The sequence below is a fragment of the Rattus norvegicus genome, chromosome X (genome assembly GCF_036323735.1).
Source record: "Rattus norvegicus strain BN/NHsdMcwi chromosome X, GRCr8, whole genome shotgun sequence".
Taxonomy (NCBI): domain Eukaryota; kingdom Metazoa; phylum Chordata; class Mammalia; order Rodentia; family Muridae; genus Rattus; species Rattus norvegicus.
Window position 1 is genome coordinate 132,174,528 of NC_086039.1, and position 16,622 is coordinate 132,191,149.

The 16,622-nt window shown below is 45.2% G+C and overlaps 1 protein-coding gene across 6 annotated transcripts in view; it reads left to right on the forward strand.

The window, feature by feature from the left end:
• Window positions 1–16,622, forward strand: part of Xpnpep2 (X-prolyl aminopeptidase 2) — a 29,242-nt gene that overhangs the window by 8,832 nt on the left and 3,788 nt on the right. For 5 of the 6 annotated variants that reach the window (XM_017601898.3, XM_008773513.4, XM_008773514.4 and 2 more), the window contains 15 exons: window positions 834–938; window positions 1,178–1,264; window positions 2,208–2,354; window positions 5,713–5,814; window positions 6,464–6,545; window positions 6,862–7,057; window positions 7,727–7,816; window positions 8,518–8,627; window positions 9,239–9,316; window positions 10,854–10,925; window positions 12,659–12,719; window positions 13,892–13,961; window positions 14,502–14,606; window positions 14,981–15,040; window positions 15,715–15,791. In XM_017601898.3, coding sequence (XP_017457387.1) covers window positions 834–938; window positions 1,178–1,264; window positions 2,208–2,354; window positions 5,713–5,814; window positions 6,464–6,545; window positions 6,862–7,057; window positions 7,727–7,816; window positions 8,518–8,627; window positions 9,239–9,316; window positions 10,854–10,925; window positions 12,659–12,719; window positions 13,892–13,961; window positions 14,502–14,606; window positions 14,981–15,040; window positions 15,715–15,791 — 1,442 coding nt within the window. The remainder of the gene's footprint in view (window positions 1–833; window positions 939–1,177; window positions 1,265–2,207; window positions 2,355–5,712; window positions 5,815–6,463; window positions 6,546–6,861; window positions 7,058–7,726; window positions 7,817–8,517; window positions 8,628–9,238; window positions 9,317–10,853; window positions 10,926–12,658; window positions 12,720–13,891; window positions 13,962–14,501; window positions 14,607–14,980; window positions 15,041–15,714; window positions 15,792–16,622) is intronic. The other variant, XM_039099427.2, reaches the window with a different exon arrangement.

Here is a 16,622-nt window from a genome sequence, read left to right on the forward strand (position 1 = left end):
CAAACCTAGCATGTTCCCCAGGTCAAATATCTCAGACCCCACTGGCCACACTCCCGCACGGGAGCTGCCTCTGCTTTCCTTCCTATGCTTTGCTGCCTCTGCCACAGGCAGCCTAGCCTAGCACTCCTTGGGGCTGATTTCTGAAGCAATTGCTACTTCCACATTTATTGACAAAAAGCCTGCTCTTCCTTTTACATAATAGTTCATTTGGGGATAAAGTTTTACTTTTGGGATGTTTTTACAGAAATCACTCTACATGGCCAACTGTGACATTAACATAGCTCTTAATGAGGTCTCCTCTCCGTTTCTGAAGGGCCTGATCCTGTTCCCTTAAATGAAAGGCAACTTCCTTTGTTGACCCTCACACATTCCTTCCTGATCCTCAAGGTGCTCTGCCTCACCCCCAACACACACTGTGAGCCCTTACTCTCTCTACCACAGTTGCTCTGTTTATCATCCCCATCAGCCCTCAGGGAGGCACCTAGTTTGATGTCTTACCAGCCCTCATCTTTCTTGAGAACATGCATGTGCAGCATTAGTTCCTTTGGACTGGCAGGAGCCAACCAGATTCTTTTCCTACTTAAAGTTCTAAAGGCCCTCCCTCTAGAAGGACCAATAGTACAAAGCAGAGATGGTTTGCCCAGTGAGCTCTTTGTAGTTTTCCTCAAGAATGCCTTTAACATCTCCTACCTGTATTCCTTCTAATAGGTGGGGGGAGAAGCTCATTCTAGAGCCCCTTGGGACTGAGCTAGTACTACACTGGACATTCAACAAAGTCTCACTCCTCACTTTCATCTTTATCCTCACCTCTAGACTTCTCCACTCTGCTGCAGGTACTGCTGTGGTGACCAAGAAAAAAGCAGCTGTCTGGACCGATAGTCGTTACTGGACTCAGGCCGAGAGGCAGATGGACTGCAATTGGGAACTCCATAAGGAAGGTAGAAGGCTCCCACGGATTTGTCCCCCCAGCCCTAGACCCTAGACTAGGTTTGGGGAACTACAGGTGAGTGGGTGTCTGTACAATAGTGCATGGCCTCTGTGGGAAGTTCAGGAAATAGGAGGGCATCTCTGGTCTTTGAAGCAGACATAAAGAACACATGTGGCAGACAGAAGTGCCTATGCCATCTGGCACTCACTGGTCTCGGAAGTGACTTTTGTGTTCCCTCCCATCTTTCAGTTAGCATTTCGTCAATTGTCGCCTGGATCTTAGCTGAAGTCCCTGATGGAGAGAATGTGGGCTTTGACCCCTTCCTCTTTTCTGTTGGTATGTTCTTCTCTTAGTTCCTGGATTTGTGTAAGCTGCAAGGAGGGTGGCTCAGCCTCCCGGGAGGCACGCATATTTGCTTAGGGAGAGGGGATCTTGAAGTTGCTGCTGTAGAAATATTTTGCAACAAAGAGATATTCATGGATTGTGTAATAAAAATATGTTAAAAGAATGATTCCAAATTTTTTGTAAAAAGCATGAATTCAGAAAGCCAACCTAGAAGACTTGGAATAATTACGATCTAGTGGATAAACAGGTCTGGGATATCCTTAACCCCAGAACCATCTTCTGAATTCTGGAGTCTACCAATCCTGGTACTTGGGATCTCTTAAAAAAAAGCATTTTCTAGAAGGTATCTTAGTAGAGTGAAAAGTGTGGAGAGGGCCTTTGAGCAAATCGAGGTTCCAGAGAATACAGCTCCCCAATTTCTGGAGCCCCAGACAGATGGATAGCCCATACCATCAAAGACTTCATGAATATTCATTGAAAGGCTCCTATTTCCAAACTAACCTCTTTGTTGGCCTATCCAATGCCCTGAACAGTGCCATTACATCCTAATAAAAATGGCTTGTACCTCAGAAGGACTGCCCCCATAACTGACACTTTAAAAAGACCAGGGTATATAATGCAGTGGTAGAGTGCTTGCCTCACATCCACAAGGTCCTGGGTTCAATCTGTAGTACTGCAGCGGGGAATGGGGCAGAGAAGGTCAAAATTACCTACTTGACAGTGGACGGCACCAAGGTGGAGTTAGGTTTGGAAAGCAGGAATAGACAGATGGAAGATTTACTGTGAAGGACAGATGTGCATTTCAGAGGGCTGGAACCAGACTTGGAACCATAGGAGCCAATCGAAGGCAAGGCTGCAGGACTAACTTTGCCTAGACCAGATTTTCCTGAGTTTTAATGGACAAGGGGCAAGTGACTCCTTTCTATCTCTGCAGGTTCCTGGGAAAATTATGATCAAGAACTCCAAGACTCCAACAGACACCTTTTATCCATTACAACCAACCTTGTCGACGTGGCATGGGGGTCAGAGAGGCCCCCAGTGCCAAGCCAACCCATTTATGCCCTGCCAAAAGAATTTACAGGTGATTCCATAGGCCTATTCTCCTTCCAATTATGTATGAACAAAGGTCCCTACCAGCATAATTTCCAGTGCAGCTGATGGGTTTTTTTTCCCTTGAAAATGTCATTAACCAAGGCAACAAAGTAATGTTTGACCAACTACCTGAGGTGCTTAGTTAAAAATGTAGATTTTTTTCTCTCTCTCTCCTCACAGAGTCCAAAGGTGCTCAGACCATATTTAGAAAATACTGAAGTAAACATTATTAGCATATGAAGAAGGGTACAGCAGAAAAGGAGGGAACAGGAGAGCCAAAGAAAGTTAGAACAACAAAAACCCTTTTCTTTAACGACTAAGATTTCCATTATACTTTTTTGTGTATGGATGCTTGGCCTGCATGTTTGCATGTTGTCTGTGCAATCAGGTTCATACAGTGCTTGAGAAGGCCAGAAAAGGGCATTAGACCCCCCCTGGGACTGGAGGCTGAGTTGCAGTGCGGGTGCTGGGAATCAAAGTCCACATCCATTGGAATAGCAACCAGTGCGGTTAACAGTTGAGCCATCTCTTCAGCTATCACCTCACTCTGTCTCCCACTCTTCAAAAGAAAACTTTCTTAAGACAGAAGACTCATGATCGTACTCCTTTATCTGGTAGTGGAAACTGACTGACTCATTCAGCCTTTTACTTCTGGTTCTACTCTAATGAGGGATTTAGATGTTGGACAGAACTGACATGAACAGAAGAAGTAAATGACTAAGTTCAGTGTCGGTCTGTGGCACAGAAGAGGGTTTTGGCTGGACACAAAAGAAGGTTAATTGACCCAGAAAAGTCTAACATCTGTAACCAAGACCTCATCGGCATTATCTTAATCTGATAGAAAAGATCAGTTTGCATTATGATTCTTGTAAGCAATAACTGAATTCTGGCCAGGGCTAGGGGACCTATTGTGAATCTGGGTCTTGGTCACTGATCTCCCTGGAAGTTCTGAATGGGCCAATGGAGTTGCATTTCTTGTCACATTGAGCAATCTGAAAACCCCCTTTCCTCATACAAATCCACATATTATTTCTAATTTAGACAGGCGTCGAGAAAGTAAGAGGGAAATTTCAAAATTGTGGCTATGATGAAACAAGTAGAAACAGTGTCCAATTTTTTTATCTGTTCCAATATAACTTTCCGAAACATTCTTTGTGCACCTTGACTTAGTTTCTGGAGACTTAGTTTCTTGTTATCTGTGAGTGTTTGATCATAAATACCACTCATCTTACTCAGATATAAGGGGCTCCATTATGCCAGGCAAAGGTGAGGATAAAATGGAAAGAAAGGCTCTAAAAGATTGAGACAGAATTCATGTGGATTTTGTCACTTCCCATAAGCTAGGAGACGCTGAGACATTGTTAGTCTTCAAGGAAAAGCCATTTGGAGTCAGAGCTTAGCCCGGAAGCCAAAGAACAGAGTTCAGCTTCAAGATGCCTAGACAAAATTGAATTTTCCTCTCCAGCCATGTCTCGGTGTTAAAGGTGGTGTGGAGAGGCAAAGGCAAGGGAGTGGCTGGCACATGATAATTTAGCCACGCACATGTCGGATCATTTGTGTGTGATTCTGTTTTCTCAAAATAGATCATAGTCACACATCTTTCTTTTGTGGGTTATAAGTTGTTGGGTGTTTTGTTTTGTTTTGTTTGGGTTTGGTTTGGTTTGTTTCTGGGACAGGATCTCACTCCATAGCCCAGGCTGAAGTTAAACTTACTATATTGCCCAAACTGGCCTCAAACCCACAGTGATCCGCCTATTTCAGCCTCCCATAGAGTCATGAGCCAACGTACGAAGTAATACTTATAAATCTTAATCATAATTTTAAGTGGAAGAAGCCACAACTTGTATAATTCCATTTATATGAAACACCCAGCATTGGCAAATTCATAGAGACAGAAAGTAGATTAGTGATTTCCTGGGGCTGGAAGGAGGGGAAATGAGGAGGGATTCCTTAATAGGTTTCCTTTGGGGGTGTTGAGAATGTTTTAGAATTGGATACTGGCAATGATTGTGCAACACTATGAGTATACTGAAAGCCAGCTGAATTGTGTACTTTATGAAGGCTAAAATGTCTTGTTTTTTTTTAAGATTTATTTATTTATATATGTGAGTACACTGTCACTGTCTTCAGACACACCAGAAGAGGACATCAGATCTCATTACAGATGGTTGTGAGCCACCATGTGGTCGCTGGGATTTGAACTCAGGACCTCTGGTAGAGCAGTCAGTGCTCTTAACCACTGAGCCATCTCTCCAGCCCTAAAATGTCTTGTTTTATCAGAATAAAATAAACTTTAAAAATATATCAGACCCAAAGCTTTTGGTTCTAGTTGAGTAGTTTTACCCATTTGCATAAAGTTTTTTAATAGCATTAAGTTATCATTTCTGTATCTGGGCCCAAATATGACTCTTAATGCTTATGACATTCTGCCAATTTTTTCCCAAGTACTGTCTAGAGAAAGACTTCCAATGCCTTGCAGGAGGCAGAAAAGGAGATGAAATCTGAACTCCTGGAACCTGGAACCTAGATACAAGCACTCTAGGAAGGAAAGCACTGGACAAAGTTTAAAGACCACTTAAAAGAGTGAAAGCATTAGTAAGAAAGCCCAATTTAGTGCAGATTAGGAATGTAGGTGAGGCCCATCACACAGATATGGGTTCAAATCCCAGTTGCACCTCTTCAGCTATGAAACTCCAAGCAACTCATTCTACCTGTCTGAAACCTCATCTGTAAAATGGAAGGTACAAAAATTAAAACAACACACAAGACATGCTTAGTCCATTATCCATGGCTGGTTGATTGAGTGCTGGAGTTACTGCTGGGCCAAGTTAAATGCAATTCTTTTACAGCAAATCTTCTGTTCTCTCTATATGTTTTTTTGACAGGTCAAAAAAAAAAGCAATATGAGACTTAGCAAATGCCTTTCTATGGATTTATAAATGTCCACCCATTTGATCTTTGTATCAAACCTATTGAGTTAGATACTATTGTTCCAACCCAACCTCATCTAACAGATGCGCAAAATGAGACACGGAGCTGTCAAGTAATTTGCTCACCATCACACCCAATGATGACTAATAGCAGGGCTGTGGTTGAAGCCCCCATCTGGGTTAGGGGGCAAGTCATGAATAACAAAAGTCAGATCTTGTTTGATGATAGAATTCTACTGCTTTTGGAAATATAGAGGGCTGGAGTAGTTCAATCACAGAGTACTTGTTCAATGTTCAAGGCTCCATATCTTCCACTGGCAATAAAGAAAAACTACTACTCTTGGGGATTTTCTCAGGATCCCTGTGCCAAAGACATCGTATGTCACTCATACTTTCTTTGGGTTCCTTTGCTTCTAGGAAGCACTTGGCAGGAAAAAGTATCCGCCATCCGAAGCTATATGCAGAACCACACCATGGCTCCAACTGGGGTTCTTCTATCCGCACTCGATGAGACAGCCTGTGAGTGGGGATTTGTGAACATGAGTGGGTCTGGTAGTCCCAAGCCTCCTGGGCCTTGTGACATAGAGATTTTCCTAAAATAACAACATATTCACCAGCTCCTGTGAGCTCTGTGGTCATAGTCTGTGGGAGCTTAGAGTGGGAGAGAGCAGCTGCTCAGGGCTACAGAACAAGGAAACCAGGGAGCTCCAAGCAAGTGGGTAAGCCCACAGGCTACCTGCGAAATGTACTGGCCAGGGCAACAGGGTAATTGTGTCTTCTTAGGAGAAAGAAGGTCCACAAAGCCAGCAGCAACCCTGATTGTCATCTAGGCCACTCAAAGTCCCAACTTTGATACCCAGAGTAACCCTCTTCTGTTCCCACATGGCTGAAGACTTCCCGCCCAATTCCTATGGCTGAGCTTCAGACATTTGGAGGATGCCCCAATACTTAGTGCTTAATGTCACCTCTCTCCATTTTATGGAGGAGACATCTATAGCTCTCTTCAGCAGCTTGAGATCTCTAAAAAGGTTGAGAAGCATTCATAGGCAAATGCCACAAACTGCTGTCAGTAGTAATCTTGAAGCCAAAACAGATAGTGGAACACAGGTGTCATAAATGCTGCTCCCATTCAGAATGACCTCAAAAAATCCCATCAATTTTTTTCCAGGGCTCTTCAACCTCCGTAGCAGTGACATCCCCTATAACCCCTTCTTCTACTCCTATACGCTGCTCACGGACTCTTCCATCAGGTACAGCTTCTCCTCCGCTTACTGTTGTGAATCTCCTCCAGCTTCCACCCTATCCTGTACCACTGATGTCACAGCCTTCAGGCTACTCGTAACTTTGGGTGCCTACCACACCAGACTTCTCCTAGGAAACTTCCCACTAGCTGTTCCTGACCGCTTGACTATTAGTCCCAGTTAAACCAAGTCTAATCCCCTGGTTCTCTATGTTGGTTCCCTGTGACCCTTTGGAATCAAAAGACCCCCCATATGCTTCCAATTCCATGTGTTCCCCCTAGTAGGCAGGCACTCAGGACCCTCCTGGTCTTCCCTCTCCACATAGGTTGTTTGTCAACAAGAGTCGCTTTAGCCTGGAGACCCTGCAGTACCTGAATACAAACTGCACACTACCCATGTGTGTACAACTTGAAGACTACAGTCAAATTCGTGATGGTGTGAAAGCCTATGCTTCAGGCAATGTGAAAATCTTGATTGGGATCAGCTATACCACCTATGGGGTCTATGATGTGATACCAAAGGTAGGTTTGCCAGTCACTGGCCTCCTTCTGCTCCAGACATAACTGTCTAAATGGGACCCCTCTGCCATTGGTCCAGCTTGTCAGTCAGCTAATGTGCACTGTGTAGCTGTTTAGAACTCATTGATGGAAGACAGAGGAGGAGGAGGAGGAGGAGGAGGAGGAGGAGGAGGAGGGGGAGGGGGAGGGGGAGGGGGAGGGGGAGGGGGGAGGAGGAGGAGGAGGAGGAAGAGGAGGAGGAGGAGGAAGAGGAGGAAGAGGAGGAAGAGGACAAGTAGCTCAGTCAGTCTAGATCTCTGTTTCTTTAAAATGGTCATGAGGTTGAGCCCTTATAAGAGTTGTATGACTTCAAGGATATAGTACTTGTGAAGCCCATTGGCTGCCATAGTATATGTTTGGGGCCTGGGAACCACTCTGATATGTGTAAGAAACTCCAACATGCCAGACCTGACTGCTAGTGCCAGGACAATTTTCATCAAGGAAACCTATATGCAGAAAACTAGGAAAGACCTGCCTATTCAGAAAGCAGCCAAAGGAGAGGACCTGGTCATGAAAGAGATCAGCAAGTCTTACAGTCTCACCCTAGCTAGGACTTCCTCTCTGCCCTTTGTAAAAGCACCACTTACCTTGGACGGTGCTTCTAGTCCATCTTTTGGTTCATGTTCTCAACAGGAAAAACTCGTGACAGAGACCTACTCCCCAGTGATGTTAATCAAGGCTGTGAAGAACAGCAAGGAGCAGGCCCTCTTGAAAGCCAGCCATGTAAGTCCTTTGGGAGGTCCGTTGGGAGGTCTGTCTGATGAGTTATAATGCCTTCCAGACAGAAGCCTGAGGAAGTCTCTAAAAGAAAGCAAGAAGCAACAAATATCTCTATTTATATCTATATAGATATGTAGATATTACATGTGGTGATTGCATTGCTTCAAACACTGCCTGTATTAAGTAACTGTCAGCATAACAATTTTGTGCCTGGCAAGAGAAGATTCTTAACATTAGGATAAAAGACCTTATTTGGAAAGTTTTTTTTTTTTTCAGAAAAAAAAATTTAACGTATACTACAGAATAGAAAATAGCCTAAGATTCCCTATGTTCCCATTACCCAGCTTCAATAATCAAGTCATGCCCAAAGCTATTTCACCTCTAACACCGCCCTCCCCACCCCACCTCTGTGCATGACCCTCCCCTCCCACCCCTTGCTGCTGGATTATTTTAAAGCAAATCCCACACATTGTCTCATTTCAACTGTCACCGCTTCGGTGTGTATTTATAAAGATAAGAAGGCTTTTAAAAACATGAGCACACTCTGATTAGATATAAACAGTAACGAGAATCCTTTTGCTATCCAGTAGCCAGTAAAATTGTTATGTTTTCAAAGCACTCAGTCCCAGGGCAGCTATCTGATCGGCTTCCCTAAGAGAGGAAGCTGCCACTCTGGCCCGCTTTAGTCACTGTTCCCGCTTCAGGTGCGGGACGCTGTGGCTGTGATCCAGTACTTGGTCTGGTTGGAGAAGAACGTGCCCAAAGGCACGGTGGATGAGTTTTCTGGAGCGGAACACATTGATCAGTTACGACGGTACTGAACTTATTATCTTTTGGTGCGGGGGTGGGGGATGGGGAAGTGAGGAGTAATTAGTCTCCTTAGGAAGAAGAAAGATCCTGCTTGTATTTGGAAGTGAGATTGACAGGTTCGTGGGTGGTCTGGGAGCTGTGCTTGGGGTGTTGGAAGCTAGTCTCCAGCCCTGTTGAAAGCGGGACAACCCAACAGCACCCCCTAGCGAATGCCTCGGACAAGGCTTGCTCTCCCTGGGAAAGGCCTGCTTAGGCCAGGGGGGCCCTGGGACACTTGGGAGCTTTCAGTAGAAAGAAGGCTTCTTGAATAGCATCTAGGGTTGACATGCAAAACATAGCGCACGGGTGGGATGGTTTTCAGACACAGAGAACTACCTTTCTTCTCTCTCCAAGTAAAATAGAGGCAGAAGGAGAATTGGTGTCCATAATCTATCTTCTCTGTGCTTGAATGCCCTCTCTATATGTGATAGGACAAAGCTAGGGGAGGTGGGGCTGGGAGAGGCAAAGGGAGTCAGATTGGGGTGAAGTCAGCTGGGCATTTGCTGTGTGACATATCCCAGTCATAGCTTAGTTCCTGGGCCAGTCTCTGACCATTCCTTACCTTGCCTTCCTTAGGAATGAAAACTTCTCCTCTGGACCCAGTTTTGAAACCATTTCTGCTAGTGGCCTGAACGCCGCCCTGGCCCATTACAGGTACTTCAGAACAAGGAACTTTCCACAGCGCTGTGAGCAGGGCTCAGGGTTGGGGGTATAGAGGGCCTGGGTTGGGATGGGAATGTTCTGAGCTTTGAGTCAATATTCAAGGTTTGAGACCTTCAACACTATGGGTGGTCAAGGAAGGAACTCCTTGGCCATTTGGAATCTCCTTGAAATTAAAAGGCCTGAGTATGGCTTTTGTTCCAAAAAGCAGAAATTTGGGGAGTGCTTGAGTGCTTCTGGGGTCTTCATGGTTCAAGGAAAGCATAGATGCTGTTAGAAGCTATTTCTGTGAATTTTTGTTATCTGTTTTTCTGAAATAGTTTTATTGGCTTAGGGGTTTTTTGTTTGTTTGGTTGGTTGGTTGGTTAGTTTTGTTTTTTTTTTTTCTGTTTGGTTGTTGTTGTTGGTGGTGGTGGTGGTGGTGGTGGTGGTTGTGATTGTTTGGATTTTTTTTTGAGACAATGTTTCATTAGCCCAGGCTAGCCTCAAACTCATTATGTAGTCAAGACTGGGTCTCCTGATCCTCTTGACTGTGTTTCTTAACTGCTGGGATTAGAGGTGTGCACCACTACAGCTAGCTTGAGACAGGGTTTTTCCTTATAACTCAGTCTGGCTAGCAATTTGTGATTTCAGGCATGACTATCACACAAAACTCCACATAGAAAAGGCCTGGCTACTCAGCCTCTGTCAATCATAGTGAGTGCAATATATAAGTTAGTCAGATACTTGGTCTCACAGAAAACAAACCACAGTAGGCCTGCCTGATAACATTGGGACCAAACTAACCAGATGCATCAGGTTGGCCTAGACTTGATAGAAAAGGAATCAGAGGCCCTCCAGAGAAAGACCTGGTGTATCTAAGAGTTCCCTTCCCTTATGCCTCCCCAAGCCTTTCCCATGGAAGCTAGAGAGTGATGGAGCTGATATACCTCAATCCCCCAAAATATTGTTGTTCAGTCCTATTCTTTTTTTTTTCTTTTCTTTTTTTGGAGCTGGGGACTGAACCCAGGGCCTTGCGTTTCCTAGGCAAGCGCTCTACCACTGAGCTAAATCCCCAACCCCATCCAGTCCTATTCTTAAAGTCCCCTCTCTTCCTGTGCCCTAGATCCTTGGGGCCCTCTTGGATGCATCAAGAATTTACAGAGAAAGAAAGTTCAGGCCCAGAACCTCTTTGCTTTCCTGTGAACCTCTTGCCTCTGTGTGCTTATTCTTATGTGAGGAGAGATGGCCAAACCAAGTAGCCTCTGAAACTCTTAGCTCCTCTTTCAAGGATCGAGGTCTTGCTTGGCCATATGCAAGATAAACAGAAGTGTGCTGAAGACACCAGCTGCAGCTGCAGCTGGAGCCAAGTGTTTCCCAGGGGTTTTGGGGGAGGGGGAAGAGAGCTATTTCCCCAGAGCAGAGAGCCTGGAAGGCTAGCCTCCCAAGTAAAGGGAGTTCTGTTTCTCCTCAGTCCCTGTCCTCAGCTCTACCCAGTTTGCCTAGTGCAGGATTCAGAGTATCTCCTCTCAATATTTGTTTTCATTCCTAGCCCAACAAAAGAGCTGCACCGTAAGCTGTCCTTAGATGAGATGTACCTGGTGGATTCTGGAGGCCAATACTGGTATGTATACCCCATTGTGCCTTGGCCTGGCTCTCAGCTCACACATTCTGGGCTTCCTGAGACTGGCTGAAGCTAGCTTTCCTGGGTCATAGGTCTTCATTTGATTAAAGTGGGGAACTGCATTGAATAAGCCCTGAGCAGCCTTCTCATGTTCTCATTGCGGGCATCTGAACAGTAGAAAACACACAGAGATTAGAATAATGGGGGCACTCATGCAGCACCTGGGTAAGAATTAGAAAAAGAGGGCTGGAGAGATGGCTCAGCCGTTAAAGGCTAAGCTCACAACCAAAAATATAAGAATTAGAAAAAGACTCTACTTGCTGAGGAATTTTTTTTAAGTCTGAAAATTATTTACACAGATCTGCCTGGCTGCACAAACATGAACACCTATATTCTCACCCACTCATGCAAGCCCTAGACATAGCCCAGATCAGAGTCATCAAACCCAGCTCATTCCCTGTGGCAAGATGAGTGACCATGTAATGTTGGAGATGGAGGCAGATAAAAGCCCTTTAGATGTGATTCCTTTGTACAGTGTCAACCTACACAGTCTAGTGTGACAATCATGCCTAATGAGCTAACCATATTCCTTTGAAATGTGTGGCTAATCATTCACAGTTTCATTGGATTTCCCAACTTCTATGCTGTGGGAAGGGTGAATGCACTGAGGACAGAGACTCTTGTTCAGCACACGTCTTAGGGAGCCAGCCTGCTTTGTGCTCTGTTTAGCAGCCTGTATGGAACACTAGTTTGATGCTGGGTGAACTTGAGATGGCTGCAAAGAGGAAGTAAATTTGTGGGGGCGTGTTGGGTTGGGGCATGCTCAGAAGAGGGTGAGGTAGGGAAATAGTCACCTCACTTCCTCTTCTTTCCTGAGGAAGAAGTTCCCCATGCCCCATGACCTACTCGCAAGAAACCCCAGAGTCCTGGGACCCTTTCTCCATGCCTCCCCCATGGGATGGGTATGTGTAGTGCCTAACAACTACAGCTAATGATTGTGAGCTGGACCTGCTGTCTCTGGCTTCGATTTCATGGAATTCCAAGCCACCTTCATAAGAGCATCTTATGAGGAGTCAGCATTTTCCCCAGCCTGGCTTTAACCAAATCTTGGGGAGGGAGATGACCTCACTGCCTAATGGCTTCAGAGGCCTGATCTTTAATAAGGAGGCCTGCTCTGCTCTCCTCTTTGAGGAAATCCAGAAGTGTCCTATAAATGATAAATGGCTGTGATTGTGGGGATGTTAGGATAATGTCACCTTTCTGAACCTCAGTCTTCCATCTGTAATTTATTGAAATAGACAGACAGACAGACAGACAGGCAAGCAGGCAGGCAGACAGGCAGGCAGGCAGCCAATGCCCTGAACATAGTGACTTTTACCTTAAGAACTCTACTAAGTCTTTTTGTTACATGGATGCTGAGATACGATTCTGATGGTGACACCTATCCTCCCTTCCTCCCCTCCCATTCATCAATCTTTCTTTCTGACATGATCTCACTGTGTCACTCAGACTGGCACTGCAATCACAGTCTTCCTAACTCAGCCTCATGCATTCTAGGATTACAGGCATGCATCACCATGCCCAGTCCTCTATATTCCTCTTGCCCTTTCCCATGTTCCCTTCCAGCCCAGTCTCTCAAACCCCAGTTGAAACAAACAATAGAAAATACACAGGAAGCGCCTTCCTCCCAAGTACTCAGCAGAATTAGATGTATTAGTTCCCTCTCTCCACAGGGATGGGACCACAGATATCACCAGAACAGTACACTGGGGTACTCCTACTGCCTTTCAAAAGGTAAGTACTAGGCCCAAATTTTTCCCTTCAGTTCACCTCATCAAGAACCCTTTCAAATTGATGGAGTAAAACTGAGGCTCAGAGATGTCATGTAGTTTGCCCAAGGTCACCCAACAAGTACCAGGAAAGCCAATGCAAAGTCAGAGTACCACCAAGACCTCAAGCCATGTGTACTCTCTTGCCGTGTCAGTCTATGAATGTTTAGACATTGGCCATCTGTGTGTTCAGCGTGTCCTTTGCAGAAGGGAGGGAAAGCTGTCTCTAGCAGAGAAAAATAGCACAGGGCATCTCACAGATCAGAAGGAACTAGAGCTGGTCTGAAAAGAGGGAGGACTGCTCAGCTGGAGTGGAACCTGGGACACCGGCTGGAGTGGGTGGGCTAGGGAGCTGCTTGCATGCAACCAGCAGGCCAGGAACCCAGAAGGGGATGCCCTGCTTCATGGGCCTCCAGGAACTCATAGTTTGGCCTGTTGAGGAATCTGTTTCCTCTGAGCCACAAATGGCAAGCCAATGCAGGAGTATGGGGAAAGGAAGTGACCACATGGCCACTAGCAGTGACCAGAATAGGTCACCGTTGCCTATCTCTCTCTCCCAACAGGAAACCTGTTCTGCCACATGATCAGGCCCAACCCAAACTTCAGGCCTTAAGAAAAACTAAAGGAAGTTGCTAAGGCATGGTAGCACATTCTGGGCAGGTAAAGACAGGAGGCTTTACTGTTTAAAGCCAACCTTGGCTACATAGCAAATTGCAAGCCTACCTGTGAGGAATACAGGAGTAACTAGGCTAAGTTTGCTTGAGCATTTGCTTACTGCCTTCTACTTGTAGTCAGTCCACCTTATCCTATGCCTTTAGCAACCAGGAACCATTAGCATCCTACTAAAATGAGGAAACCAAAGTACAGAGAGGGGAGAGAGTCAGTGAGTGGCCAAGCCAGGATTCTAGACTTGAGATGAAAAAGAGCTGCTTGCCACCCACTAAGTCACTACCCTTTCTCTACACTTCCTCCGCACATGACAATGACCCCTGTATATAAGCCTAACAGAAGCACATGGAGTCTCCTACCCCTGGTCCTGGGCCTCCATTCCCATCTGCTCTAAGGATAAGCAGCTGGAAATTCCCTCACCCCTCTTCTTGTGCTCCAAATCACCTCTTACTCCCCTCTTCTTACCAGGAGGCTTACACGCGTGTGCTGATGGGAAACATCGATCTGTCCAGACTTGTCTTTCCTGCTGCTACATCAGGTAGATTTCAGAAATCGGACTGGACTCAGGCACCCCAGGCTCTGATTTTATGGGGCTTGGGTTGCTATCCTGGGAGGCTAGTGGGATAGCCCATCCCTCTCACATAAAGAAGAAAGTCTAGCCAAGAAAAATGACTTGCTCAAGGTCCTACATAGGATTAGTGGGAGTGCTGGGCCTTGAACCCAAGTCCTCTGCCTCTTAATCCAGTGCTATCACTCAGAGGCAGGGAAGGTCACTGTGAGTTTCAGAAGTCATATATAATTCTTAGAGGAAGTCATTATCAAAATGCTAAGGACTATGTCGTGAGACATCAGTCCAGATAATGAGTGTAATGTATTAAGTGCTAGAGATAGTGAGGGTTTGGGTTGGGTTCATCAGAGATACTTACTGGCTTCACCAATCAGCCTTTCTCCATCCCACACCAGTGTCCTCTTAAGAGCCCTCATCCTCAGGTACCACTCTAGAAGTTGAGTAGGAAAGGCCAAGGTAGACAGTTGAAGTCCAGCCAATGGATCAGAAACAATCTCTTTTCCCTTTCAGGGAGAGTGGTGGAAGCCTTTGCTCGAAGAGCCTTATGGGAAGTTGGGCTCAATTATGGTCATGGGACAGGCCATGGCATTGGTAATTTCCTCTGCGTGCATGAGTGTAAGTATATTCTCAGCCCTCTCCTATGTTTGACCCTCTCCCATGATATAGAGCCTTTCATAGCCATGCAATTACCCCCCTAAATGTATGACCCACCCAAGGTCACCAGATGGGGAAAGTTGCTCCAAGGGCTAAATGAAGAATTCTGTCAGTAGACATTCCAGAAAGAGAACCAAAGCCTGTTGACTAAATGGCATATATCCCAGAGAAAGAAAAATCAAAGCCTGTATGCTATGTGCCACTTCCAGATATGACAAGTTCTTCTAGAGATACCTTGGGACCTTCCCTCTAGCTACATGTTCTACCTCAGAACCTGCTCACTTCCAAGCTGGTGACACAGAGAGCTAAAACCATGCTTATATCTTCCTTCTCAGGGCCAGTGGGGTTCCAGTATAACAACATGGCCATGGCCAAAGGCATGTTCACTTCCATCGGTATGGTTCGTGAGTCCCTCCACCCCACTACCCAACCCCAGAGTAGAGTTATCTGGGGGAGTTCAGTCATATGCACCCATCTTTAGGGAGCATACTGAGCAGTGGGCTCTACCACTGCTTTTTCCCCCCAAATCTAGACCCAAACAGTTATCACACCCTTACTCCAAGTCCCTCTGCCCATACCCTCGTTTTTGCTGTTTGGTTTTAGACCATCTTATGTCACACTTACTGTCCTTGAACTCATTCTATGGTTGAAGCTGCCTTAAGTTCTCCTACTTCTACCCCTTCAGTACTGGAATTTCAAGAATGTGCCAACATTCCTGGATTTTCATAACTCTCCTTTTATCCTTGGGAAATGGTCTCCCAAATGTACACCCAGACTATGGAGTTGTCTATCAAATATGGGGGTACTAGGACAATGGCATACAGAGATTAGAGCCCCAAGTAGACTCCAGTCCTCTTAACTAGACTACAAAGGGGAGAGTGAAGCCAAGTTTTGCCTGAGAGGATTTGAGGTGTCTAACAAGTTGTTTGGCTGACAGAGCCAAAGCCATAGGCAGCTAGGCTACCCGGCTCTGCAGTTACTTGTGGGTAGGTATTAGGGGCAACCTCGGCATCAGTTTATCTTTCCCGTGGTTTAATATCAATAGCATCTCTCTATACATGTCTCTCAGAACCTGGATACTACCAGGATGGGGAATTTGGAATCCGTCTTGAAGACGTCGCCCTCGTGGTAGAAGCAAAGACCAAGGTAATATGACATGGGCTAGACATATGACATGGTGCTGACTTTGGGATGAATGGGAGTAAGAAAGGGCAAAAGAGAGGGGCATTTGATGTACAAGTATGAATTTACCTGAAGTCTTAACTCGGGTCCTCAAGAATCCTATAAATCTGTTTCTCATGCTTCACACTGGGATCATCTGGGAAGCTGGGGTTTTTGTTTTGTTTTGTTTTGTTTTTGTTTTGTTTTGTTTTTAATATCAGTGCCAGGCCCCACTCCAGACCAAGTGAATCAGCATCCCTGCCCTAAATCACCCGTTCTCCGTGCACATAATAATCCCCAGGGGAACTTGTTAGAAATAAAGATTTGATATTTTAGCAACCAACCAGATGAAATACCTGGATATAAACTTTAAAAGACTTACACAGAGAAACTCGGCTAGGGCACATAAAAAAGATTTAAGTAAATGGTGCTCTCTGGGAGGAAGCCTTGATATTATGAACATGTCATTCTCCTTAAATTGATCTATAAATTCAAGACAACCTCAATTTCAATGTTAAGTGGATAGTTTTGTGACTTCACCAATGATAGTAAAGTTTATTTGTGAAAATAAACATGCAAAGCAGCTAGGAAAAAAAATATTGAAAGCTTGAGGAGCGATAGGGAAAACTAGACCTATCCAAGCCTAGCATAAACTATCCCAGCAAAACCAAGGTGGCACTGGAGAGGAAACAGACAGCAGGAATAATGAAACAGAACAGCCAGTCCAGAAATAAACCTCTAATAAACCTCCAATTCACATAAACATGGGGAGTTCGCTGGTGTTTCGCCACAGGAGAGAAGAGACAAATCACTCCA